General features: G+C 63.2%; 2 protein-coding genes across 3 annotated transcripts in view; both read right to left on the reverse strand.

Annotated features, from left to right (window-relative positions):
• PUF60 (poly(U) binding splicing factor 60) overlaps window positions 1-1,558 on the reverse strand; it is a 34,054-nt gene extending 32,496 nt beyond the window's left edge. For both annotated transcript variants that reach the window (XM_064672351.1, XM_064672295.1), the window contains exon 1: window positions 1,463-1,558. In XM_064672351.1, the coding sequence (XP_064528421.1) occupies window positions 1,463-1,540 (78 nt within the window). In that variant the 5' untranslated portion in view covers window positions 1,541-1,558. The remainder of the gene's footprint in view (window positions 1-1,462) is intronic.
• A 12,664-nt stretch (window positions 1,559-14,222) lies between these two features.
• Window positions 14,223-22,122, reverse strand: LOC135405649 (keratin-associated protein 10-4-like). Its single transcript, XM_064640312.1, has 3 exons — window positions 20,119-22,122; window positions 18,928-20,048; window positions 14,223-14,511 (listed from the first exon to the last, which is right to left on the reverse strand). Exons 1-3 carry the CDS (start codon window positions 20,698-20,700, stop codon window positions 14,223-14,225), a joined length of 1,992 nt encoding a protein of 663 aa, XP_064496382.1. The 5' UTR covers window positions 20,701-22,122.
• Window positions 22,123-25,387: the final 3,265 nt, after the last annotated feature.

Genomic DNA, 25,387 nt, shown 5'->3' on the forward strand with positions numbered 1-25,387 from the left:
AACATCCCAACTCTCCCCTCTGGATCTGCTCCCTGAACATCCCAGCTCTGGATCTGCTCCAGGAACATCCCAGCTCTCCCCACATGGATTCTCCCTGGGATAGAGCTCTTCCCACATGGATTCTGTCCAGGACAGAGCTCTTCCCACATGGATTCTGTCCAGGACAGAGCTCTTCCCACATGGATTCTGTCCAGGATAGAGCTCTTCCCACATGGGATAGAAGGGAACATAGGCATTCTGGGATATGAGGGAACACAGATATCCTGGGATATGAGGGAACACAGATATTCTGGGATATATATCCTGGGATTTGAGGGAACACAGATATTCTGGGATAGAAGGGAACACAGATATCCTGGGATATGAGGGAAGACAGATATTCTGGGATATGAGGGAACACAGATATCCTGGGATATATATCCTTGGATATAAGGGAACACAGATATCCTGGGATATATATCCTTGGATATAAGGGAACACAGATATCCTGGGATTTGAGGGAACACAGACACTCTGGGATATATATCCTGGGATTTGAGGGAACACAGACACTCTGGGCTGTGCTCTGGAGCAGATCCCAATCCCAATCCCAGCCCTGGCTGCTCCCCCTGGCCCTCACACACTGTCCCTGACTCACCCTCCTGATCCTATTCCTTCCCTGAACTAAACCCACTCTCCCAACCCCTCCAGTGACCCCCAAAACCATCCCTGAGCCCCAGAGCAGGACCAGCAATCCCTGGGCACAGCCGGGAGGGCCCCGATCCCACCCCAATCCCACCCCAATCCCTGTTCCCTTCGGCCCCACGGGTGTCAGAGGCTCCTCAAACCCAGCCAACAGCCCCCAGTCCCACCCCAATCCCTGTTCCCTTCGGCCCCAGGGGTGTCAGAGGCTCCTCAGACCCAGCCAACAGCCCCCAGTCCCACCCCAATCCCTGTTCCCTTCGGCCCCAGGGGTGTCAGGGGCTCCTCAAACCTGGCACACAGCCCCCAATCCCACCCCAATCCCTGTTCCCTTCGGCCCCAGGGGTGGCAGGGGCTCCTCAAACCTGGCACACAGCCCCCCAGCCCACCCCAATCCCTGTTCCCTTTGGCCCAGGGGTGTCAGAGGCTCCTCAAACCCAGCCAACAGCCCCCAATCCCACCCCAATCCCTGTTCCCTTCGGCCCCAGGGGTGTCAGAGGTTCCTCAAACCCAGCCAACAGCCCCCCAGTCCACCCCAATCCCTGTTCCCTTCGGCCCCAGGGGTGGCAGAGGCTCCTCAAACCCAGCCAACAGCCCCCAATCCCACCCCAATCCCTGTTCCCTTCGGCCCCAGGGGTGGCAGGGGCTCATCAGACCCGGCACACAGCCCCCCAGCCCACCCCAATCCCTGTTCCCTTCGGCCCCAGGGGTGTCAGGGGCTCCTCAAACCCAGCCAACAGCCCCCCAGAGCAGCCCAATCCAATTCCCTGGATTTACCCACCTTCTGGAGAGCCTCCTGCTGCTCTGGGGTGAGGGGGGGCAGCCCCAGCTTGGCCGCCGTGCTCTGCCCGTTCTCCATCTTGATGGACTCCGTCCCCTGAGGAGACACACAACAGCTTGGGTTGGAAAAGACCCCCAAGATCATCCAGTCCAACCCCTGATCCAGCCCCAATTCCCAGATCAGGGCACTCAGGGCCACGTCCAATCTGTGTTTAAAAACCCCCAGGGATGGTGAACCCACCCCCTCTCTGGGCAGCCCATTCCAGTGCCTGAGAACCCTCTCTGTAAGGAATTCCTTCCTGACATCCAACCTAAACCTCCCCTGGCAGAGCTCGAGCCCGTGTCCCCTTGTCATAGAATCACAGAATGGAATCACAGAATCATGGAATAGAATCACAGAATCATAGAATAGAATCACAGAATCATGGAATAGAATCACAGAATCATGGAATAGAATCACAGAATCATGGAATAGAATCACAGAATCATGGAATAGAATCACAGAATCATGGAATAGAATCACAGAATCACAGAATAGAATCACAGAATCACAGAATAGAATCACAGAATCACAGAATAGAATCATAGAATCACAGAATAGAATCATAGAATCATAGAATTGATTGGGTTGGGAGAGACCTCCAAGATCACCCAGTCCAACCCCTGATCCAGCCCCAATTCCCAGATCATGGCACTCAGGGCCACGTCCAATCCGTGTTTAAAAACCCCCAGGGATGGTGAACCCACCCCCTCTCTGGGTGGGTCGTTCCAATGCCTGATCACTCTCTCTGGAAAGAATTTTCTCCTGACATCCAACTTAAATTTCCCCTGGCAGAGCCTGAGCCCGTGTCCCCTTGTCATAGAATCACAGAATAGAATCACAGAATCACAGAATAGAATCATAAAATCATAGAATCATTTGGGTTGGAAAAGACCTCCGAGATCATCCAGTCCAACCCTTGGTCCAAAACCAGTCCAATTCCCAGATCAGGGCACTCAGGGCCACGTCCAACCTCCTTTTAAAAACCCCCAGGGATGGTGAACCCACCCCCTCTCTGGGCAGCCCATTCCAGTGCCTGAGAACCCTCTCTGGAAAGAATTTTCTCCTGATATCCAACCTAAACCTCCCCAGGCAGAGCCTGAGCCCGTGTCCCCTTGTCATAGAATCACAGAATAGAATCACAGAATCACAGAATAGAATCACAGAATCATAGAATAGGTTGGGTTGGAAAAGACCTCTGAGATCATCCAGTCCAACCCCTGATCCAGCCCCAGTTCCCAGATCAGGGCACTCAGGGCCACGTCCAATCTCTTTGTAAAAACCTCCAGGGATGGTGAACCCACCCCCTCTCTGGGCAGCCCATTCCAGTGCCTGAGAACCCTCTCTGGAAAGAATTTTCTCCTGATATCCAACTTAAATTTCCCCTGGCAGAGCCTGAGCCCGTGTCCCCTTGTCATAGAATCACAGAATAGAATCACAGAATCACAGAATAGAATCACAGAATCACAGAATAGAATCACAGAATCACAGAATAGAATCATAGAATCATAGAATAGAATCATAGAATCACAGAATAGGTTGGGTTGGAAGAGACCTCCAAGATCATCCAGTCCAACCCCTGATCCAACCCCAATTCCCAGATCAGGGCACTCAGGGCCATGTCCAATCTCTTTGTAAAAACCCCCAGGGATGGTGAACCCCCCACCTCTCTGGGTGGGTTGTTCCAATGCCTGAGAACCCTCTCTGGAAAGAATTTTCTCCTGACATCCAACTTAAATTTCCCCTGGCAGAGCCTGAGCCCATGTCCCCTTGTCACAGAATCACAGAATAGAATCACAGAATCACAGAATAGATTGGGTTGGAAAAGACCCCCAAGATCATCCAGTCCAACCCTTGGTCCAAATCCAGTCCAATTCCTAGATCAGGGCACTCAGGGCCACGTCCAATCTCCTTTTAAAAACTCCCAGGAATGGTGAACCCACCCCCTCTCTGGGCAGCCCATTCCAGTGCCCTCCTCTGACACCTTCCCAAATCCCAGACTCTGGAATGGTTTGGAAGCACCTCAAAGCCCCTCCCGCTGTCCCAGGCTGCTCCAGCCTGACCTTGGACACTCCCAGGGATCCAGGGGCAGGCAGAGCTCCCCTTCCTTCCCTTCCCACCCATCCCGGGATCCTGGGAGAGATCCCTGATCCTGGGAGAGATTCCTAATCCTGGGATCCATCCCCAATCCTGGGATCCATCCCCAATCCTGGGACAGATCCCCAATCCTGGGATCCATCCCCAATCCTGGGATCCATCCCCAATCCTGGGATCCATCCCCAATCCTGGGATCCATCCCCAATCCTGGGACAGATCCCCAATCCTGGGATCCATCCCCAATCCTGGGATCCATCCCCAATCCTGGGATCCATCCCCAATCCTGGGATCCATCCCCAATCCTGGGATCCATCTCCAATCCTGGGATCCATCCCCAATCCTGGGACAGATCCCCAATCCTGGGATACATCCCCAATCCTGGGATACATCCCCAATCCTGGGATCCATCCCCAATCCTGGGATCCATCCCCAATCCTGGGATCCATCCCCAATCCTGGGATCCATCCCCAATCCTGGGACAGATCCCCAATCTTGGGATCCATCCCCAATCCTGGGATCCATCCCCAATCCTGGGATCCATCCCCAATCCTGGGATCCATCCCCAATCCTGGGACAGATCCCCAATCCTGGGATCCATCCCCAATCCTGGGATACATCCCCAATCCTGGGATCCATCCCCAATCCTGGGATCCATCCCCAATCCTGGGAGAGATCCCCAGTCCTGGGATCCATCCCCAATCCTGGGAGAGATCCCCAATCCTGGGATCCATCCCCAATCCTGGGATCCATCCCCAATCCTGGGATCCATCCCCAATCCTGGGATCCATCCCCAATCCTGGGATCCATCCCCAATCCTGGGACAGATCCCCAATCCTGGGAGAGATCCCCAATCCTGGGATCCATCCCCAATCCTGGGATCCATCCCCAACCCTGGGATCCATCCCCAACCCTGGGACTCTGTTTTACAGGAACAGGGATTCTCCAGGATTCGTGCAGCCCCCAGTTCTCCGTGGGAGCCTTTCCCACGATCACTGGACACAAATCCCTGCTCTCCAGGTGCCTGAGCAGCCCCCGGAGCTGCAGCTCTTTCCCTGATCCCTCTGGAATTCCCATGGAACACCGGGATCAGGGAACAGCAGGGAGCTGACAGGGAGCAGAGGGGCTGGGACTGAAAATTGGGAAACTCTGGAGCACAAAAGCCACGACTCCACGGGCCAATCCCAAACTGGAAATGGGATCACAATCCCAAACTGGAAATGGGATCACATTCCCTGTTCCCTCCAGCTTTACAACCCCCAGTTATCCCAGTGCAGGGGCTGTGGGAACTGGGAGGAGAGGAGCAGAGGGAGGGCTGACAGATGGAAACCCCCATAACGGAACAGCTGCTCCGTGGATCCCCCAAAATCCAGCCCCTGAGTGCTGGTCAGTGTAATTCCCAGGGATCCAGGGCTGATCCAGGGCTCCCACGGGAATTCCTCAGACCACATCCCCTGGGAAGAACCCAGGGATCCAGGGTTGATCCACAGTTCCCACAGAATTCCGCAGCACACAGCTCCCTGGGAAGAACCCAGGGATCCAGGGCTGATCCAGGGGTGACCCACAGCTCCCACAGGAATTCCTCAGCACACAGCTCCCTGGGAAGAACCCAGGGATCCAGGAGTGATCCAGGGCTCCCACGGGAATTCCTGAGCACACATTCCCCGGGAAGAATCCAGGGCTAATCCATGGCTCCCACAGGAATTCCTCAGCACACATCCCCTGGGAAGAACCCAGGGATCCAGGGATGATCCAGGGATCCAGGGCTGATCCACAGCTCCCACAGGAATTCCTTAGCACACATCTCCTGGAAGAATCCAGGGATCCAGGGCTGATCCACAGCTCCCACAGGAATTCCTTAGCACACATCTCCTGGAAGAATCCAGGGATCCAGGGCTGATCCACAGCTCCCACAGGAATTCCTGAGCACACATCCCCTGGGAAGAACCCAGGGATCCAGGGCTGATCCAGGGATCCAGGGCTGATCCACAGCTCCCACAGGAATTCCTTAGCACAAATCCCCTGGGAAGAACCCAGGGATCCAGGGCTGATCCAGGGATCCAGGGCTGATCCAGGGGTGACCCACGGCTCCCCCAGAATTCCTCAGCACCCAGCCCTCCCCAGGGAGCATTTTCCCAAGGCACAGCCCCATTCCCTGTCCCTCCAGACTCCACTTATTTGGGGAGCATGAGCAGCAAATCCCGGGGAGATTCAGGGAGGCAGAGGAGGAGGAAGGGCTGATGGAGCACAGGGCCAGGACAGAATCCATCCCTGCTCCAGCTCCATCCCTGCTCCAGCTCCATCCCTGCTCCAGCTCCATCCCCATCCCTGCTCCAGCTCCATCCCTGCTCCATCCCCATCCCTGCTCCACCTCCATCCCTGCTCCATCCCCATCCCTGCTCCACCTCCATCCGTGCTCCGGCTCCATCCCTGCTCCACCTCCATCCCTGCTCCGGCTCCATCCCTGCTCCAGCTCCTCAGCTCCATCCCTGCTCCACCTCCATCCCTGCTCCAGCTCCTCAGCTCCATCCCTGCTCCATCCCCATCCCCGCTCCAGTTCCATCCCTGTTCCACCTCCATCCCTGCTCCAGCTCCATCCCTGCTCCACCTCCATCCCTGTTCCACCTCCATCCCCATCCCTGCTCCACCTCCTCAGCTCCATCCCTGCTCCAGCTCCATCCCTGCTCCATCCCCATCCCTGCTCCACCTCCATCCCTGTTCCAGCTCCATCCCTGCTCCACCTCCATCCCTGCTCCACCTCCTCAGCTCCATCCCTGCTCCACCTCCATCCCTGCTCCAGCTCCATCCCTGCTCCATCCCCATCCCTGCTCCACCTCCATCCCTGCTCCACCTCCATCCCCATCCCTGCTCCAGCTCCATCCCTGCTCCATCCCCATCCCTGCTCCAGCTCCATCCCTGCTCCATCCCCATCCCTGCTCCACCTCCATCCCTGCTCCAGCCCCATCCCTGCTCCAGCTCCATCCCTGCTCCACCTCCATCCCTGCTCCACCTCCTCAGCTCCATCCCTGCTCCACCTCCATCCCTGCTCCAGCTCCTCAGCTCCATCCCTGCTCCACCTCCATCCCTGCTCCAGCTCCATCCCTGCTCCATCCCCATCCCTGCTCCACCTCCATCCCTGCTCCACCTCCATCCCTGCTCCAGCTCCATCCCTGCTCCATCCCCATCCCTGCTCCACCTCCATCCCTGCTCCACCTCCATCCCCATCCCTGCTCCAGCTCCATCCCTGCTCCAGCTCCATCCCTGCTCCACCTCCATCCCTGCTCCACCTCCATCCCCATCCCTGCTCCAGCTCCATCCCTGCTCCATCCCCATCCCTGCTCCACCTCCATCCCTGCTCCACCTCCATCCCCATCCCTGCTCCAGCTCCATCCCTGCTCCACCTCCATCCCTGCTCCACCTCCATCCCTGCTCCACCTCCATCCCTGCTCCACCTCCATCCCTGCTCCACCTCCATCCCTGCTCCAGCTCCATCCCTGCTCCAGCTCCATCCCTGCTCCAGCTGCATCCCTGTTCCAGCTCCATCCCTGCTCCAGCTCCATCCCTGCTCCAGCTCCATCCCTGCTCCACCTCCATCCCTGCTCCACCTCCATCCCCATCCCTGCTCCAGCTCCATCCCTGCTCCATCCCCATCCCTGCTCCACCTCCATCCCTGCTCCACCTCCATCCCCATCCCTGCTCCAGCTCCATCCCTGCTCCACCTCCATCCCTGCTCCACCTCCATCCCTGCTCCAGCTCCATCCCTGCTCCAGCTCCATCCCTGCTCCATCCCCATCCCTGCTCCAGCTCCATCCCTGCTCCATCCCCATCCCTGCTCCACCTCCATCCCTGCTCCACCTCCATCCCTGCTCCACCTCCATCCCTGTTCCAGCTCCATCCCTGCTCCAGCTCCATCCCTGCTCCAGCTCCATCCCTGCTCCAGCTGCATCCCTGTTCCAGCTCCATCCCTGCTCCAGCTCCATCCCTGCTCCATCCCCATCCCTGCTCCACCTCCATCCCTGCTCCATCCCCATCCCTGCTCCATCCCCATCCCTGCTCCATCCCCATCCCTGCTCCATCCCCATCCCTGCTCCAGCTCCATCCCTGCTCCACCTCCATCCCTGCTCCAGCTCCATCCCTGCTCCAGCTCCATCCCTGCTCCGGCTCCATCCCTGCTCCAGTTCCATCCCTGCTCCAGCTCCTGGGCAGGGACTGGCACAGGAATTCCGGGGAGCATTCCCACACTGTTCCCAGCAGAGGCTGGGACAGCATCCCCTGGAACAGCCAGAACAGCGAATCCCGGGATTCCTGAGGCTGGAAAAGCCTCCAGGACCAGAGTCCCACCTGTGCCCAATGCCCACCTCATCCCAGCCCAGAGCACTGAGGATTCCCTGGACACCCCAGGGATGGGACTGCCCCAGCTCCCTGGGCAGCCCCTTCCAAGGCTGAGCAGCCTTTCCATGAGGAAATTCCTGCCCAGCAGGGGAGTGTCCAGGAAAGGCCCTTCCTGGTGGATCCACCACATCCTGTTTGTCCCTACAGACCATCCCGGCCCCGTGGATCCAGCTGGAACTCTGGGAGCCCTTCTGGGCACAGTGACCTTCACTGCTCCTCCAGCAGCCCCTGGAATGCTCCTTCCCAGCTGGAGCAGCACTGCTGGCTCCTGCAGCCCCCGGAGCACGGGGCACACCCAGGGGCTCTCCCTGCCCTCCCAGGGACAGACAGGGATCAAATCCCCCCAAAACAGGGTGTTCCTGCAGCCCCCGGAGCACATCCATGGGCTCTCCCTGCCCTCCCAGGGACAGGCAGGGATCAAATCCCCCCAAACCAGGGTGTTCCTGCAGCCCCCGGAGCACGGGGCACACCCAGGGGCTCTCCCTGCCCTCCCAGGGACAGGCAGGGATCAAATCCCCCCAAACTGGGGTGTTCCTGCAGCCCCCGGAGCACGGGGCACACCCAGGGGCTCTCCCTGCCCTCCCAGGGACAGGCAGGGATCAAATCCCCCAAACTGGGGTGTTCCTGCAGCCCCCGGAGCACGGGGCACACCCAGGGGCTCTCCCTGCCCTCCCAGGGACAGGCAGGGATCAAATCCCCCAAACCAGGGTGTTCCTGCAGCCCCCGGAGCACGGGGCACACCCAGGGGCTCTCCCTGCCCTCCCAGGGACAGGCAGGGATCAAATCCCCCCAAACCAGGGTGTTCCTGCAGCCCCCGGAGCACGGGGCACACCCAGGGGCTCTCCCTGCCCTCCCAGGGACAGGCAGGGATCAAATCCCCCAAAATGGGGTGTTCCTGCAGCCCCCGGAGCACAGGGCACACCCAGGGGCTCTCCCTGCCCTCCCAGGGACAGACAGGGATCAAATCCCCCCAAAACAGGGTGTTCCTGCAGCACCTCGTGAGCCAGCGGCTCCAGAATCCTGGAATCCTGGAATGGTTTGGGTGGGAAGGGCCCTCAAAGCCCTGGGCATGGACACCTCCTGCTCCAGCCTGGCCTCGGGCCCTTCAGGGATGGGGCAGGGGGTGCAGCTGGAGGAGATTTCCGATCCCTCCCATCCCAAACCAGGCTGGGATCCCGGGATTCCCCGACTGACCCTGCCAGGCTCCTCCCAAAGGGCACAGGCCAAGGGAATCCCACCCGCTGTCCGGCAGGGAAGGACAGCCCAGCTGGGATTCAGGGATGCAGGAGGAGGAGAGGCACTGGCAGAGGGGTGTGAGGGAACAAGGGCTGGGATTTAGGGATGCAGGAGGAGCAGAGGCACTGGCAGAGGGGTGTGAGGGAACAAGGGCTGGGATTTAGGGATGCAGGAGGAGCAGAGGCACTGGCAGAGGGGTGTGAGGGAACAAGGGCTGGGATTTAGGGATGCAGGAGGAGCAGAGGCACTGGCAGAGGGGTGTGAGGGAACAAGGGCTGGGATTTAGGGATGCAGGAGAGGCACTGGCAGAGGAGCCCGGGGTGTGAGGGAACAAGGACTGGGATTTAGGGATGCAGGAGAAGCAGAGGCAGTGGCAGAGGGGTGTGAGGGAACAGGGGCTGGGATTTAGGGATGCAGGAGGAGGAGAGGCACTGGCAGAGGGGTGTGAGGGAACAGGGGCTGGGATTTAGGGATGCAGGAGGAGCAGAGGCACTGGCAGAGGGGTGTGGGGTGTGAGGGAACAAGGGCTGGGATTTAGGGATGTGAGAGAAGGAGAGGCAGTGGCAGAGGAGTGTGGGGTGTGAGGGAACAAGGGCTGGGATTTAGGGATGCAGGAGAAGGAGAGGCACTGGCAGAGAGGTGTGAGGGAACAAGGGCTGGGATTTAGGGATGTGGGAGGAAGAGAGGCAGTGGCAGAGGGGTGTGAGGGAACAAGGGCTGGGATTTAGGGATGCAGGAGGAGCAGAGGCAGTGGCAGAGGGGTGTGAGGGAACAAGGGCTGGGATTTAGGGATGCAGGAGGAGGAGAGGCACTGGCAGAGGGGTGTGAGGGAACAAGGGCTGATGATTTAGGGATGCAGGAGAGGCACTGGCAGAGGGGTGTGAGGTGTGAGGGAACAAGGGCTGATGATTTAGGGATGCAGGAGGAGCAGAGGCACTGGCAGAGGGGTGTGAGGGAACAAGGGCTGGGATTTAGGGATGCAGGAGAAGGAGAGGCACTGGCAGAGGAGTGTGGGGTGTGAGGGAACAAGGGCTGGGATTTAGGGATGCAGAAGGAGCAGAGGCACTGGCAGAGGAGTCTGAGGGAACAAGGGCTGGGATTTAGGGATGTGGGAGGAGCAGAGGCAGTGGCAGAGGAGCCCGGGGTGTGAGGGAACAAGGGCTGGGATTTAGGGATGCAGGAGGAGGAGAGGCACTGGCAGAGGGGTGTGGGGTGTGAGGGAACAAGGGCTGGGATTTAGGGATGCAGGAGGAGCAGAGGCACTGGCAGAGGGGTGTGAGGGAACAAGGGTTGGGATTTAGGGATGCAGGAGGAGCAGAGGCACTGGCAGAGGGGTGTGAGGGAACAAGGGTTGGGATTTAGGGATGCAGGAGGAGCAGAGGCACTGGCAGAGGGGTGTGAGGGAACAAGGGCTGGGATTTAGGGATGCAGGAGGAGGAGAGGCACTGGCAGAGGGGTGTGAGGGAACAAGGGCTGGGATTTAGGGATGCAGGAGAGGCACTGGCAGAGGGGTGTGGGGTGTGAGGGAACAGAGGCTGATGATTTAGGGATGCAGGAGGAGCAGAGGCACTGGCAGAGGAGTGTGAGGGAACAAGGGCTGGGATTTAGGGATGCAGGAGGAGCAGAGGCACTGGCAGAGGAGTGTGGGGTGTGAGGGAACAAGGACTGGGATTTAGGGATGCAGGAGGAGGAGAGGCACTGGCAGAGGGGTGTGGGGTGTGAGGGAACAGGGGCTGATGATTTAGGGATGCAGGAGGAGGAGAGGCAGTGGCAGAGGGGTGTGGGGTGTGAGGGAACAAGGGCTGGGATTTAGGGATGCAGGATGAGGAGAGGCACTGGCAGAGGAGCCCGGGGTGTGAGGGAACAAGGACTGGGATTTAGGGATGCAGGAGAAGGAGAGGCAGTGGCAGAGGAGCCCGGGGTGTGAGGGAACAAGGACTGGGATTTAGGGATGCAGGAGAAGCAGAGGCAGTGGCAGAGGAGCCTGGGGTGTGAGGGAACAAGGACTGGGATTTAGGGATGCAGGAGGAGGAGAGGCACTGGCAGAGGGGTGTGGGGTGTGAGGGAACAAGGGCTGAGGATTTAGGGATGCAGGAGGAGGAGAGGCACTGGCAGAGGGGTGTGAGGGAACAGGGGCTGGGATTTAGGGATGCAGGAGAAGGAGAGGCAGTGGCAGAGGGGTGTGGGGTGTGAGGGAACAAGGGCTGACTGAGGGTCCTTCAGGGATCAGCTCCACCAGGTGATTCCTCTGCCAACACCGATCCTGGGAACGGAGAGATCCCATGGGAATTCCAGGCACATTCCCTGGGCCCTGCTCTGTCCCACAGCACAGACCTCTCCTGCCCGGAGCAGCAGCCCAGGAACACAGCCCAGGAACACGAGCTGGTTCTGTTTTCTGAGCTGGTTCTGTTTCCTGAACTCCTCCGGATCAGGAGGAGAGAGGGAACGTGGGGAGCCTGGAATGGACCCTCCCCGCCCCTCACCAGCCTCCCGGGGAACTTCCTCGCCTGCTCCGGGCTGGGAGAACACATCCCACGGGAGAACACATCCCATGGGAGAACACATCCCATGGGAGAACACATCCCACGGGAGAACACATCCCATGGGAGAACACATCCCACGGGAGAACACATCCCACGGGAGAACACATCCCACGGGAGAACACATCCCACGGGAGAACACATCCCATGGGAGAACACATCCCATGGGAGAACACATCCCACGGGAGAACACATCCCACGGGAGAACACATCCCACGGGAGAACACATCCCACGGGAGAACACATCCCACAGGAGAACACATCCCACGGGAGAACACATCCCACGGGAGAACACATCCCACGGGAGAACACATCCCACGGGAGAACACATCCCACGGGAGAACACATCCCTCGGGAGAACACATCCCACGGGAGAACACATCCCACGGGAGAACACATCCCACGGGAGAACACATCCCACGGGAGAACACATCCCACGGGAGAACACATCCCACGGGAGAACACATCCCATGGGAGAACACATCCCACGGGAGAACACATCCCACGGGAGAACACATCCCACGGGAGAACACATCCCACGGGAGAACACATCCCACGGGAGAACACATCCCACGGGAGAACACATCCCACGGGAGAACACATCCCACGGGAGAACACATCCCACGGGAGAACACATCCCACGGGAGAACACATCCCACGGGAGAACACATCCCACGGGAGAACACATCCCATGGGAGAACACATCCCACGGGAGAACACATCCCACGGCCGGCAGGGCTGACCCTGGAGCTCAGACACCCCCCACGGGCTCCAGTCCTGCCCCCCATTCCCAAGGGAAACCTCCCAATCCAGCGGATCAGGGCCACGTGAGGCAGGAAACAAAGTGGGAGTGATTCGTGTTCGCCCCCCGTTCACACCCGGGGATCCCCCAAAGGGATCCCAGGACACAGAGTTTATTCAGGGACACAAATCAGCCCCCTGGAGCAAAGGCAGAGCAGCCCTGGAATTGGAGCCGTTCCTCGGAGAAATCCCACGTTTTCCATGAAAACAGCGAGGGGAGGGAACATGGACCCACCAACAAATCCCTGTGGATCCCACCCAGCTCTCCACGGGATCGGGGGATCCCCGGGAGTTCCCAGAGCACACAGTTCCCAAGGAACCGGCCGAGCAGCCCCGGGGAAGCACTTCCACTGCCGGATTCCAGGGTGAATCCCGGGAAAACCCACAGCCTCGGGAATCACCGTCCTCCTGCTCCCTCCCACCAGCGGCTCAGCCGGGGGAGGATCCAAACGTCTAAAAACTCCCGGACATCCAAAAACGTCCCAGGACGCAGAGAGAACTCCTACGAAACTCCACCCAGGCGGGTTTGGGAACAGCGGGCCACAGGGGAGCGTTTCAACGACCGGATTTGGGAACAGCGGCCCAAAAGCAGCAGCACCGCGCGCGGCCCCTCGCAGGGCGATGCCCGGGATCCCGCTCCCGGTCCCTGCACACCCCGGGATCCCGTTCCCTGCACACCCCTGGAATGCCCGTTCCCGCTCCCTGCACACCCCGGGGATCCCGTTCCCTGCAGATCCCCGGGATCCCGTTCCCTGCACACCCCGGGATCCCGTTCCCGTTCCCTGCAGATCCCCGGGATCCCGTTCCCTGCACACCCCGGGATCCCGTTCCCATTCCCTGCAGATCCCCAGGATCCCGTTCCCTGCACACCCCTGGAATGCCCGTTCCCGTTCCCTCCACACCCCGGGGATCCCGTCCCCGTTCCCTGCAGATCCCCGGGATCCCGTTCCCTGCAGATCCCCGGGATCCCGTTCCCTGCACACCCCTGGAATGCCCGTTCCCGTTCCCATTCCCATTCCCGTTCCCATTCCCGTTCCCGGCGGGACGGTCGCCCAGGACCGGCGGAGGGAAGGAAGGAACCCGCGCTTCACGGAGGGCGGCGGGGCGGCGGCGCGGGAGCCCCGGCGCGGCGCAGACCCCTCTCTTCTTCTCCTCGCCCTCCCCTTCCCCTCAGGGCCCCTCAGAGCGCGGCGGCCCCGCCGCTGCCCCGCGGGCCCGGCCCGGGCGGGGAACCCTCGGCCGCCGCCTCGGCCGCGCCCCTTCGCTCTCCCGCCTCCCCATCCCGCTGCCCCGGCCCGTGGGGACCCCCGTGAGCCCCGCGGGGGCCCCCGAGGAGCCGCCCCGGCCCGGCCCGGCCCCGCCGCTCCCTCACCAGCGCCATCGGCGTTGTCGCCGCCATCTTGTCCTCCCCGGCTCCGCGCGCGGCTCTCGCGAGAGCTCCGGCGGCGCGCGCGCGCGCGGGAAACCGGGAGGCGGGAACCTCGCGGGGGAAGGTATCGCGAGAGTTCGGGGCAGGGAGTCATGTGACCGGAGCGGGTGGCAAGATGGCGCCGCCCAGGCGCGGGCGTCGCTGGAACCGGGACCGGCCCGAGGGGTCCCCGGGTGACACTCCGGGAGTTTGGGGGTCCCCGGGGGATCTCGGCTGGACCCCGGCTCGGCTACTGCGGCCTCAGTGTCGCTAGGTCGGTGCTGGGACGCTGGGACTGGAGGCGGCAGAGCCGGAGGCCTCCGGAAGGTCCAAAGCACGGGTAGGGCCGTAACGGATAAAACGAGATAAACCCGAATAAAGCGGGATAAAACCGGATAAAACGGGCCAAACCCGCGGGTCCGCCTGGTACCGGGTGGCCCGTGGTCGCAGCCGGAGGGAAGAGCCCCGGGCAGCCGCCGGTACCGGCCGTGGGCACCGGGAGGTGCTGGATGTGCCCCGGGAGAGCGGATCGGGATCGTCTGCTGGGAACCGGAGAGAAATGTCCCCATCCCAGTGTCCCCCCCCCCGTCCCTGCTCTTGGTTCTTTCCCAGGGGATCCAATCCCTGGGGCCCAAATTTAACTCCAGGGCCGAGGTCAGACCCTGGGGATGGAGCTGGGCTGGGAGAGCTGGGAATGTTCCCCTGGAGAAGGGAAGGATCCAGGGAGACCTGAGAGCCCCTTCCAGGGCCTGGAGGGGCTCCAGGAGAGCTGGAGAGGGACTGGGGACAAGGACTGGAGGGACAGACACAGGGAATGGCTTCCCAGGGTTAGGTGGGATATTGGGAAGGGATTCCTGGCTGGGAGGGTGGGGAGGGGCTGGGATGGAATTCCCAGAGCAGCTGTGGCTGCCCCTGGATCCCTGGGAGTGTCCAAGGGCAGGTTGGAGCACCCTGGGATGGCAGGAGGTGTCCCTGTCTCTGGGGGGTCTGTGAGGTCCCTCCATCCCAACCCATCCCAGAATTCCATGGCTCTGTGCCAGGGCATGGAAGTGGGGCTCTGGAATGACCCCCCCGGACGTCCCTTCCCGGCTGGATCCAGGACAAGGAGCCTCAGCAGGACTCGGGTGGTGCCACATCCGGCGCCTCGGGAGCGGAACCGGCCCCGGGATCTCGGGGACGAGGAAAAACCAGGAGGAATCCACGGATCCCACGAGTTTTATAAAGGATTTCGGGAGTTTGGGGGCACCAAAGGGGACTGAGCACCTGCCTGTGGGGAGAGGGCCTCGTGCTCCCAAATCACCCCCGGGAGGGAAAGGGAATTCCAGCGTGGGCAGGAATTCCATCCCCTTTCTCTGGGCAGACCAGGGATTCCATCCCCTTTCTCTGGGCAGACCAGGAATTCTGATTAGACCAGGAATCCCATCCCCATTCCCTGGGCAGACCAGGAATTCTGATTAGACCAGGAATTCCATCCCCTTTCTCTGGGCACACCAGGAATTCTGATTGGACCAGGAATCCCATCCCCATTCCCTGGGCACACCAGGAATTCTGATTAGACCAGGAATCCCATCCCCATTCCCTGGGCACACCAGGAATTCTGATTAGCCCAGGAATCCCATCCCCATTCCCTGGGCAGACCCTGGTACCAGTATCCCAGGAATTCTGTCCCCTCTCCCGTGTGCCAGGAGGGCCTGGGGCAAGACCAGGAATGTTCTCCCTGTTCCCAGGGCCGGATCTGCTCCAGGGATCCGGTGCCACAAACCCCCGGGACACGCTGGGAAGGGGGAGATTCCCCTGGAACGTGGGAACACGGGGTTTGTCCGAGGGGCTGGACAGGGATGGGGCCCTGGAGGATCCCACACATCCCCCGGGGCCGGAAGGGACGTCCCAAATCTCCAGTGATCCCCCCCAGCTCCATTCCGTGAGAGCCTGGGGGTACTGGGATGTACTGGGAACGTCCTGTGGGTGCTGGGAACGCTCTGGGAATTCCTGTGCGGGGAATTCCGGGGCAGGAGGAGCCGTGTTAAATCCCGTTAATCCCTGGATTCTCCGGAGGGTGTTCAGGGAGCCACGAGGAGGGGCTGGGATGGGCTGGGATGGGCTGGGATGGGCTGGGATGGGCTGGGATGGGCTGGGATGTCCCAGGCTGAGCTGGGATGGGCTGGGATGTCCCAGACTGGGCTGGGATGGGCCGGGATGTCCCAGGCTGGATGGGCTGGGATGTCCCGGGATGGGCTGGAATGTCCCAGACTGGGCTGGGATGGGCTGGGATGTCCCAGGCTGGGCTGGGCTGGGCTGGGATGTCCCAGACTGGAGGGGCTGGGATGGGCTGGAATGTCCCAGGCAGGGCTGGGATGGGCTGGGATGTCCCAGGCTGGGCTGGGATGGGCTGGGATGTCCCAGGCTGGAGGGGCTGGGATGGGCTGGGATGGGCTGGGATGTCCCAGACTGGGATGGGCTGGGATGTCCCAGGCTGGAGGGGCTGGGATGGGCCGGGATGTCCCAGGCTGGAGGGGCTGGGATGGGCTGGAATGTCCCAGGCTGGAGGGGCTGGGATGGGCTGGGATGTCCCAGACTGGAGGGGCTGGGATGGGCTGGAATGTCCCAGGCTGGAGGGGCTGGGATGGGCTGGAATGTCCCAGACTGGGCTGGGCTGGGCTGGAATGTCCCAGGCTGGAGGGGCTGGGATGGGCTGGGATGTCCCAGACTGGGCTGGGATGGGCTGGGATGTCCCAGACTGGGCTGGGATGGGCTGGAATATCCCAGGCAGGGCTGGGATGGGCTGGGATGTCCCGGACTGGGATGGGATGGGCTGGGATGTCCCAGACTGGGCTGGGATGGGCTGGGATGTCCCGGACTGGGATAGGCCGGGATGTCCCAGGCTGCAGGGCCCGGGGCCTGCCCTGGACACGGGGATTTGGGAATCGGCAGCTGGGACGTTCCCCGGATCCCTCCTGTGCCCGGGGGCCCGTGGAACTCTGGGAAGCTGCTTCCCACCTCCCGGGGGGAATGAGGGGGGGAATGAGGAGGGTCCGGGCGGGTCGTTCCCGTGGGAGCAGCTGCTGCCATCGGCTTTATTCGGTTGTCGGGTGGGAACGTGGGCACAGCTGGAAAAGCAGCCCGAGCCGGGAATGCTGCACAGACCGGGAATGCTGCACGAGCCCGGAATGCTGCAGGAGCCGGGAATGCTGCAGGAACCCGGAATGCTGCAGGAACCCGGAATGTTGCACGAGCCGGGAATGCTGCAGGAGCCGGGAACGCTGCACGAGCCGGGAATGGTGCACGGACCCGGAATGCTGCAGGAGCCGGGAATGCTGCACGAGCCAGGAATGCTGCACAAACCCGGAATGCTGCACAGACCGGGAATGCTGCAGGAGCCCGGAATGCTGCAGGAACCCGGAATGCTGCAGGAGCCAGGAATGCTGCACGGACCGGGAATGCTGCACAAACCCGGAATGCTGCAGGAGCCCGGAATGCTGCACAGACCGGGAATGCTGCAGGAGCCCGGAATGCTGCACAAACCAAGGGCTGGGAATGCAGTCCAGGCTGAGGATGGAGCCTGGGCTGGGAACGCAGCATGGGCTGGGAATGCTGCACGAGCCGGGAATGGAGCATAGGATGGGAATGCAGCACGGGCTGGGAATGGAGCATGGGCTGGGAATGGAGCACGGGCTGGGAATGGAGCTTGGGATGGGAATGGAGCATGGGATGGGAATGGAGCTTGGGATGGGAATGGAGCATGGGATGGGAATGCAGCACGGGCTGGGAATGGAGCACGGGATGGGAATGGAGCCTGAGCTGGGAGTGCAGCCCGGGCTGGGAATGGAGCAGGGGATGAGAATGGAGCCTGGGATGGGAATGGAGCACGGGATGGGAATGGAGCACGGGATGGGAATGGAGCACGGGATGGGAATGGAGCACGGGATGGGAATGGAGCTGGGATGGGAATGGAGCATGGGATGGGAATGGAGCATGGGATGGGAATGGAGCATGGGATGGGAATGGAGCTGGGATGGGAATGGAGCATGGGATGGGAATGGAGCATGGGATGGGAATGGAGCAAGGATGGGAATGGAGCCCGGGCAGGGAATGGAGCCCGGGCTGGGAATGAACACGAGGTGGCAGCGCAGCACCCGAGCGCGGACACAACCCCGGCGGGATCCGGCCGGAGTGACCCCGGGATCTGGCACGGAGCGTGACACGGCACAGGGGGAAGCGCTGGCACAGCACCGCGGCACCGGGCAGGGCACCGGGCAGGGCACCGGCACCGAGCACCGGCACCGGGCAGAGCGAGGCTGGCACAGCGCAGGGCACGGCACAGCACGGAGCACCTGCACGGGCCAGGGCCAGGCTGCCCTGGCACAGCGGGCACAGCAGCAGCACAGAACACTGGCACAGGGCACTGGCACAGCACGGAGCAGGATGGCAGAGCCAGACTGCCCTGGCACAGCGGGAGCAGCAGCAGCAGCACAGAACACCGGCATGGCACAGGGCACTGGCACAGCACGGAGCAGGGTGGCAGAGCCAGGCTGCCCCGGTACAGCGGGAGCAGCACAGAACGGTGGCACAGCACAGAGCAGGGTGGCAGAGCCAGACTGCCCTGGCACAGCAGGCACGGCACCAGCACAGGACACCGGCACGGCACGGAATGGTGGCACAGCACAGAGCAGGGTGGCAGAGCCAGACTGCCCTGGCACAGCGGGAGCAGCAGCAGCAGCACAGCACACTGGCACAGCACAGAGCGCTGGCACAGCACACAGCAGGATGCCAGATTCCCCTGGCACGGCAGAAGCAGCAGGAGCAGCACCAGCACAGAGCTCTGGCACAGCACAGAACGCTGGCACAGAGCTCTGGCACAGCACAGAACACCAGCACAGAGCTCTGGCACGGCACAGAATGCGGGCACAGAGCTCTGGCACGGCACAGAATGCGGGCACAGAGCTCTGGCACGGCACAGAATGCGGGCACAGAGCTCTGGCACAGCACAGAACACCAGCACAGAGCTCTGGCACAGGGCACTAGCACAGAGCTGTGGCACAGCACAGAACACCAGCACAGAGCTCTGGCATGGCACAGGGCACTGGCACAGAGCTCTGGCACAGCACAGAACACCAGCACAGAGCTCTGGCACGGCACAGAACACCAGCACAGGGCACTGGCACAGAGCTCTGGCACGGCCCAGGGCACTGGCACAGCACGGAACGCTGGCACAGAGCTCTGGCACAGCACAAAACACCAGCACAGAGCTCTGGCACAGCACAGAACACTGGCACAGGGTGCTGGCACAGAGCTGTGGCACAGCCAGCACACAGCAGCGTGCCAGAGCCAGTTTCCCTTGGCACGGTGGGAGCAGCAGGAGCAGCGCTGGCACGGCGCAGTGGCACAGGGCAGGGTGGCACAGGGCAGGGTGGCACAGGGCAGGGTGGCACAGCCGCCGTCCCCCGGCACAGGACGGGCAGGTGGAGCAGCACCAGCACAGAACAGCAGCACGGAACGCTGGCACCACACCCAGCACGGTGCCAGAGCCGGCTTTCCCTGGCACAGAGGGAGCAGCAGGAGCAGCACTGGCACAGAACGCTGGCACAGAGCAGAGCTCGTGACAGGGACAGTTTCCTCCAGCACAGCAGGAGCAGCAAGAGCAGCACTGGCACGGAACACTGGCACAGAGCAGCAGGCCAGAGCTGTTTTTCCCTGGCACAGAGGGAGCAGCACCAGCATGGCACAGAGCAGGATGCCAGAGCCAGGTTCCCCTGGCACAGCAGGAGCAGCACTGGCACAGAATGCTGGCACAGCACAGAGCACACACCAGAGAGAGTTTTCCCCTGGCACAGCAGGAGCAGCAGGAGCAGCACTGGCACAGCACAGGGCAGGATTCCAGAGCTGGTTTCCCCTGGCACAGCAGGAGCAGCACCGGCACAGAACGTTGGCACAGCACAGAGCACACACCAGAGAGAGTTTTCCCCTGGCACAGCAGGAGCAGCACTGGCACAGAACGCTGGCACAGAGCAGAACTCGTGCCAGGGACAGTTTCCTCCAGCACAGCAGGAGCAGATGAGCAGCACTGGCACGGGGAACGCTGGCACAGAGCAGGAGGCCAGAGCCAGGTTCCCCTGGCACAGCAGGAGCAGCAGGAGCAGCACTGGCACAGCACAGAGCAGGAGGCCAGAGCTGGTTTCCCCTGGCACAGCACAGGGCAGGATCCCAGAGCTGGTTTCCCCTGGCACAGCAGGAGCAGCACCAGCACAGAACGCTGGCACGGAGCAGAGCACCAGCCCAGCACACAGCAGGATGGCACAGCCGGTTTCCCCTGGCACAAAGGGAGCAGCAGGAGCAGCACCAGCACAGAGCAGAGCTCGTGCCAGGGACAGTTTCCCCTGGCACAGCAGGAGCAGCACCAGCACAGAATGCTGGCACAGCACAGAGCACACACCAGAGAGAGTTTTCCCCTGGCACAGAGGGAGCAGCAGGAGCAGCACCGGCACAGAACGCTGGCACGGAGCAGAGCACCAGCCCAGCACACAGCAGGATGGCACAGATGGTTTCCCCTGGCACAGAGAGAGCAGCAGGAGCAGCACTGGCACAGAATGCTGGCACGGAGCAGAGCTCGTGCCAGGGACAGTTTTCCCCTGGCACAGCAGGAGCAGATGAGCAGCACTGGCACGGAACGCTGGCACAGGGCAGCAGGCCAGAGCTGTTTTTCCCTGGCACAGGAGGAGCAGCACCAGCATGGCACAGAGCAGGAGGCCAGAGCTGTTTTTCCCTGGCACAGGAGGAGCAGATGAGCAGCACTGGCACGGAACAGGATGCCAGAGCCAGCTTTCCCTGGCACAGCAGGAGCAGCAGGAACAGCACCGGCACAGAGCAGGAGGCCAGAGCTGGATTCCTCCAGCACAGCAGGAGCAGCAGGAGCAGGATTCCAGAGCTGATTTTCCCTGGCACAGCAGGAGCAGCACTGGCAGTGCACAGGGCAGGATTCCAGAGCTGGTTTTCCCTGGCACAGCAGGAGCAGCAGGAGCAGCACTGGCACAGCACAGGGCAGGATTCCAGAGCTGGTTTTCCCTGGCACAGCAGGAGCAGGATTCCAGGGCTGGTTTTCCCTGGCACAGCAGGAGCAGCAGGAGCAGCACTGGCACAGCACAGAGCAGGATTCCAGAGCTGGATTCCTCTGGCACAGCACAGGGCAGGATCCCAGAGCTGGTTTTCCCTGGCACAGCAGGAGCAGCAGGAGCAGCACTGGCACAGCACAGGGCAGGATTCCAGAGCTGGTTTTCCCTGGCACAGCACAGGGCAGGATTCCAGAGCTGGTTTTCCCTGGCACAGCAGGAGCAGCACAGGGCAGGATTCCAGAGCTGGTTTTCCCTGGCACAGCAGGAGCAGGATTCCAGAGCTGGTTTTCCCTGGCACAGCAGGAGCAGCCCCCCCAGGGCTCTCGGACACAACCAATTCCTATTTGCACTTTTCCCCAAACCAACCCCTCTGCCCAGGGCGGCACCGAGGGGGTGAGGGCAGCACGGAGGGGGTGAGGGTGGCACTGGGGGGGTGAGGGCAGCACTGAGGGGGTGAGGGCAGCACGGAGGGGGTGAGGGCAGCACTGAGGGGGTGAGGGCAGCACTGAGGGGGTGAGGGCAGCACGGAGGGGGTGAGGGCAGCACGGAGGGGGTGAGGGCAGCACGGAGGGGGTGAGGGCGGCACGGAGGGGGTGAGGGTGGCACTGAGGGGGTGAGGGTGGCACTGAGGGGGTGAGGGCAGCACTGAGGGGGTGAGGGCAGCACGGAGGGGGTGAGGGTGGCACTGAGGGGGTGAGGGTGGCACTGAGGGGGTGAGGGCAGCACTGGGGGGGTGAGGGCAGCACTGAGGGGGTGAGGGCAGCAATTCCCACTTCCCCGGGCCAGGGACTGCCATTCCACGGCACCGCAGGACAAAGGGCAGGGAGAGGCAGCAGGGCTTCCCCCCCCCCGGGGGTGCCGAGGATTTCGGAAGCTCTGAGAGGGAATGACGAGGGTTCTGCAGAGGTTCCGGCTGATCCAGCGGGCGGGGCGGGATTTCTGGGATCGCCTCTGGAGCCGTGTCACCCCCAGCTCCCACAGCCCCCTCCCAGCTCCCACAGCCCCCTCCCGGCTCCCACAGCCCCCTCCCAGCTCACTCAGCTCCCTCCCAGCTCCCACAGCCCCCTCCCGGCTCCCACAGCCCCCTCCCAGCTCACTCGGCCCCCTCTCAGCTCCCACAGCCCCCTCCCAGCTCCCACAGCCCCCTCCCAGCTCACTCAGCTCCCTCCCAGCTCCCACAGCCCCCTCCCAGCTCACACAGCCCCCTCCCAGCTCACACAGCCCCCTCCCAGCTCACTCAGCCCCCTCCCAGCCAGCTCACTCAGCCCCCTCCCAGCTCCCACAGCCCCCTCCCAGCTCCCACAGCCCCCTCCCAGCTCCCACAGCCCCCTCCCGCTCACCCCGGGGCTGCTGAGCTCGGGGGAAACCTCAAACGGCACAAATTCGGGATGGGGAGTGGAAGGTGGCAGAGGTGGGGAGCTTTCCAAGCCCTCTCCTCTCCTCCCCAAGTTCCCCCGGATGGCAAAGCGGGGGGAAAACCAGCTTTGGGACCCGCGGGGGAACAGCCGATCGTTCCCGGAGGGAAAGGGATCCGTCCGGGGGGTCCCGCGGGGAAGGGGCCGCAGGGGGGGGCTTCCCACTGCCCCACACCTCCCTCGGGGGGTGCTGCCCACTGCCCCACACCTCCCTCGGGGGGTGCTGCCCACTGCCCCACACCTCCCTCGGGGGGTGCTGCCCACTGCCCCACACCTCCCTCGGGGGGTGCTGCCCACTGCCCCACACCTCCCTCGGCCGCGGCTCCTCCCGACGCCCCGGAATTCCCGGAATTCCCGGCGTTTGCTCCGCCGGCTCCCGGACGGAATTCCCGGCGTTTGCTCCGCCGGCTCCCGGAGCGCGGCTCGGGCGAAGCCCCCCGGGCTCGGGCGGGGCCCGGGGCTCAGTCCTGCCGCGGGGAGGTGGCCCGGGAGCCCCCGGACCCCCCAGTGCAGCCCATCCGTGCCCGGGGGGGTCGGTCCGTGTCCCGCGGGCTCACAGCAGCGGGGAGCGGTGCTTGTGGAAGGCGCTCTCCAGGAACGCGGCCAGCTTCTCGCAGTCGTCCTGAAAGACAAAAACGTGCCGACAGCTCCCCTCGCTGGGCTGTCCCCGCACCCCCGGACAGCTCCGGACACCCCTGGACACCTCCGGGCACCCCCGGACATCTCCGGGCACCTCCGGGCATCTCCGGGCACCCCCGGACACCTCCGGGCACCTCCGGGCACCCCCGGACACCCCTGGACACCTCCGGGCACCTCCGGGCACCCCCGGGCACCTCCGGACACCTCCGGACACCTCCGGACACCCCTGGACACCTCCGGACACCTCCGGGCACCCCCGGACACCCCCGGGCACCTCCGGGCACCCCCGGACACCTCCGGGCACCTCCGGGCACCCCCGGACACCTCCGGGCACCTCCGGGCACCCCCGGGCACCTCCGGGCACCTCCGGACACCTCCGGACACCTCTGGGCACCCCCGGACACCTCCGGGCACCCCCGGGCACCTCCGGACACTCCGGGCACCCCCGGGCACCTCCGGACACCTCCGGGCACCTTTGGACACCTCCGGACACCCCCGGACACCTCCGGGCACCTCCGGGCACCTCCGGACACCCCCGGGCACCTCCGGGCACCTCCGGACACTCCGGGCACCCCCGGACACCTCCAGACACCTCCGTGCACCCCCGGACACCCCCGGGCACCTCCGGACACCTCCGGGCACCTCCGGGCACCTCCGGGCACCCCCGGACACCTCCGGGCACCTCCGGGCACCCCCGGACACCTCCGGGCACCTCCGGACACCTCCGGACAGCTCCGGGCATCTCCGGACACCTCCGGACACCCCCGGGCACCTCCGGACACCTCCGGGCATCTCCGGACACCTCCGGGCACCTCCGGACACCCCCGGGCACCTCCGGGCACCCCCGGGCACCTCCGGACACCCCCGGACAGCTCCGGACACCCCCGGGCACCTCCGGACACCCCCGGGCACCCCCGGACACCCCCGGGCACCTCCGGACACCTCTGGGCACCTCCGGACAGCTCCGGACACCTCTGAGCACCCCCGGACACCTCCGGACACCTCCGGGCACCCCCGGGCACCTCCGGGCACCTCCGGACACCTCCGGCCTCCCGCGAGCCCGTCCCGAGCCTGTCCCCCTGTGCTGGCACTGCTGGGGCATCCCAAATCCCAAATCCCAAATCCCGGGGGCAGCTCTGGGGTCCCCAGCACGGGACACGGAGGGGCTGGAGGTGTCCAGGGAAGGGGAGGGGGCTGGGAAGGGGCTGGAGCGTGTCCAGGGAAGGGGAGGGAGGTGGGAAGGGGCTGGAGCGTGTCCAGGGAAGGGGAGGGGGCTGGGAAGGGGCTGGAGGTGTCCAGGGAACAGAAGGGAGCTGGGAAGGGGCTGGAGCGTGTCCAGGGAAGGGGAGGGGGCTGGGAAGGGGCTGGAGGTGTCCAGAGAAGGGGAGGGGGCTGGGAAGGGGCTGGAGAGTGTCCAGAGAAGGGGAGGGGGCTGGGAAGGGGCTGGAGGTGTCCAGGGAAGGGGAGGGAGCTGGGAAGGGGCTGGAGGTGTCCAGGGAAGGGGAGGGGGCTGGGAAGGGGCTGGAGGTGTCCAGGGAAGGGGGGAAGGGGGGCTGGGAAGGGGCTGGAGGTGTCCAGGGAAGGGGAGGGGGCTGGGAAGGGGCTGGAGGTGTCCAGGGAACAGAAGGGAGCTGGGAAGGGGCTGGAGGTGTCCAGGGAAGGGGAGGGAGCTGGGAAGGGGCTGGAGGTGTCCAGGGAAGGGAACGGAGCTGGGAAGGGGCTGGAGCGTGTCCAGGGAAGGGGAGGGGGCTGGGAAGGGGCTGGAGGTGTCCAGGGAACAGAAGGGAGCTGGGAAGGGGCTGGAGGTGTCCAGAGAAGGGGAGGGGGCTGGGAAGGGGCTGGAGCGTGTCCAGGGAAGGGGAGGGAGCTGGGAAGGGGCTGGAGGTGTCCAGGGAAGGGGAGGGGGCTGGGAAGGGGCTGGAGGTGTCCAGGGAAGGGGCTGGAGGTGTCCAGGGAAGGGGAGGGGGCTGGGAAGGGGCTGGAGGTGTCCAGGGAAGGGGAGGGAGCTGGGAAGGGGCTGGAGGTGTCCAGGAAGGGGAGGGAGCTGGGAAGGGGCTGGAGGTGTCCAGGGAAGGGGAGGGGGCTGGGAAGGGGCTGGAGAGTGTCCAGGGAAGGGGAGGGAGCTGGGAAGGGGCTGGAGGTGTCCAGGGAAGGGGAGGGGGCTGGGAAGGGGCTGGAGCAGCAGGAGGGGCTGAGGGAGCTGGGGGGGCTCAGCCCGGAGCAAAGGAGGGTCGGGGGGGTCTCCAGGAGGTGAA

Source organism: Pseudopipra pipra, chromosome 1 (assembly GCF_036250125.1).
Source record: "Pseudopipra pipra isolate bDixPip1 chromosome 1, bDixPip1.hap1, whole genome shotgun sequence".
NCBI classification, from domain to species: domain Eukaryota; kingdom Metazoa; phylum Chordata; class Aves; order Passeriformes; family Pipridae; genus Pseudopipra; species Pseudopipra pipra.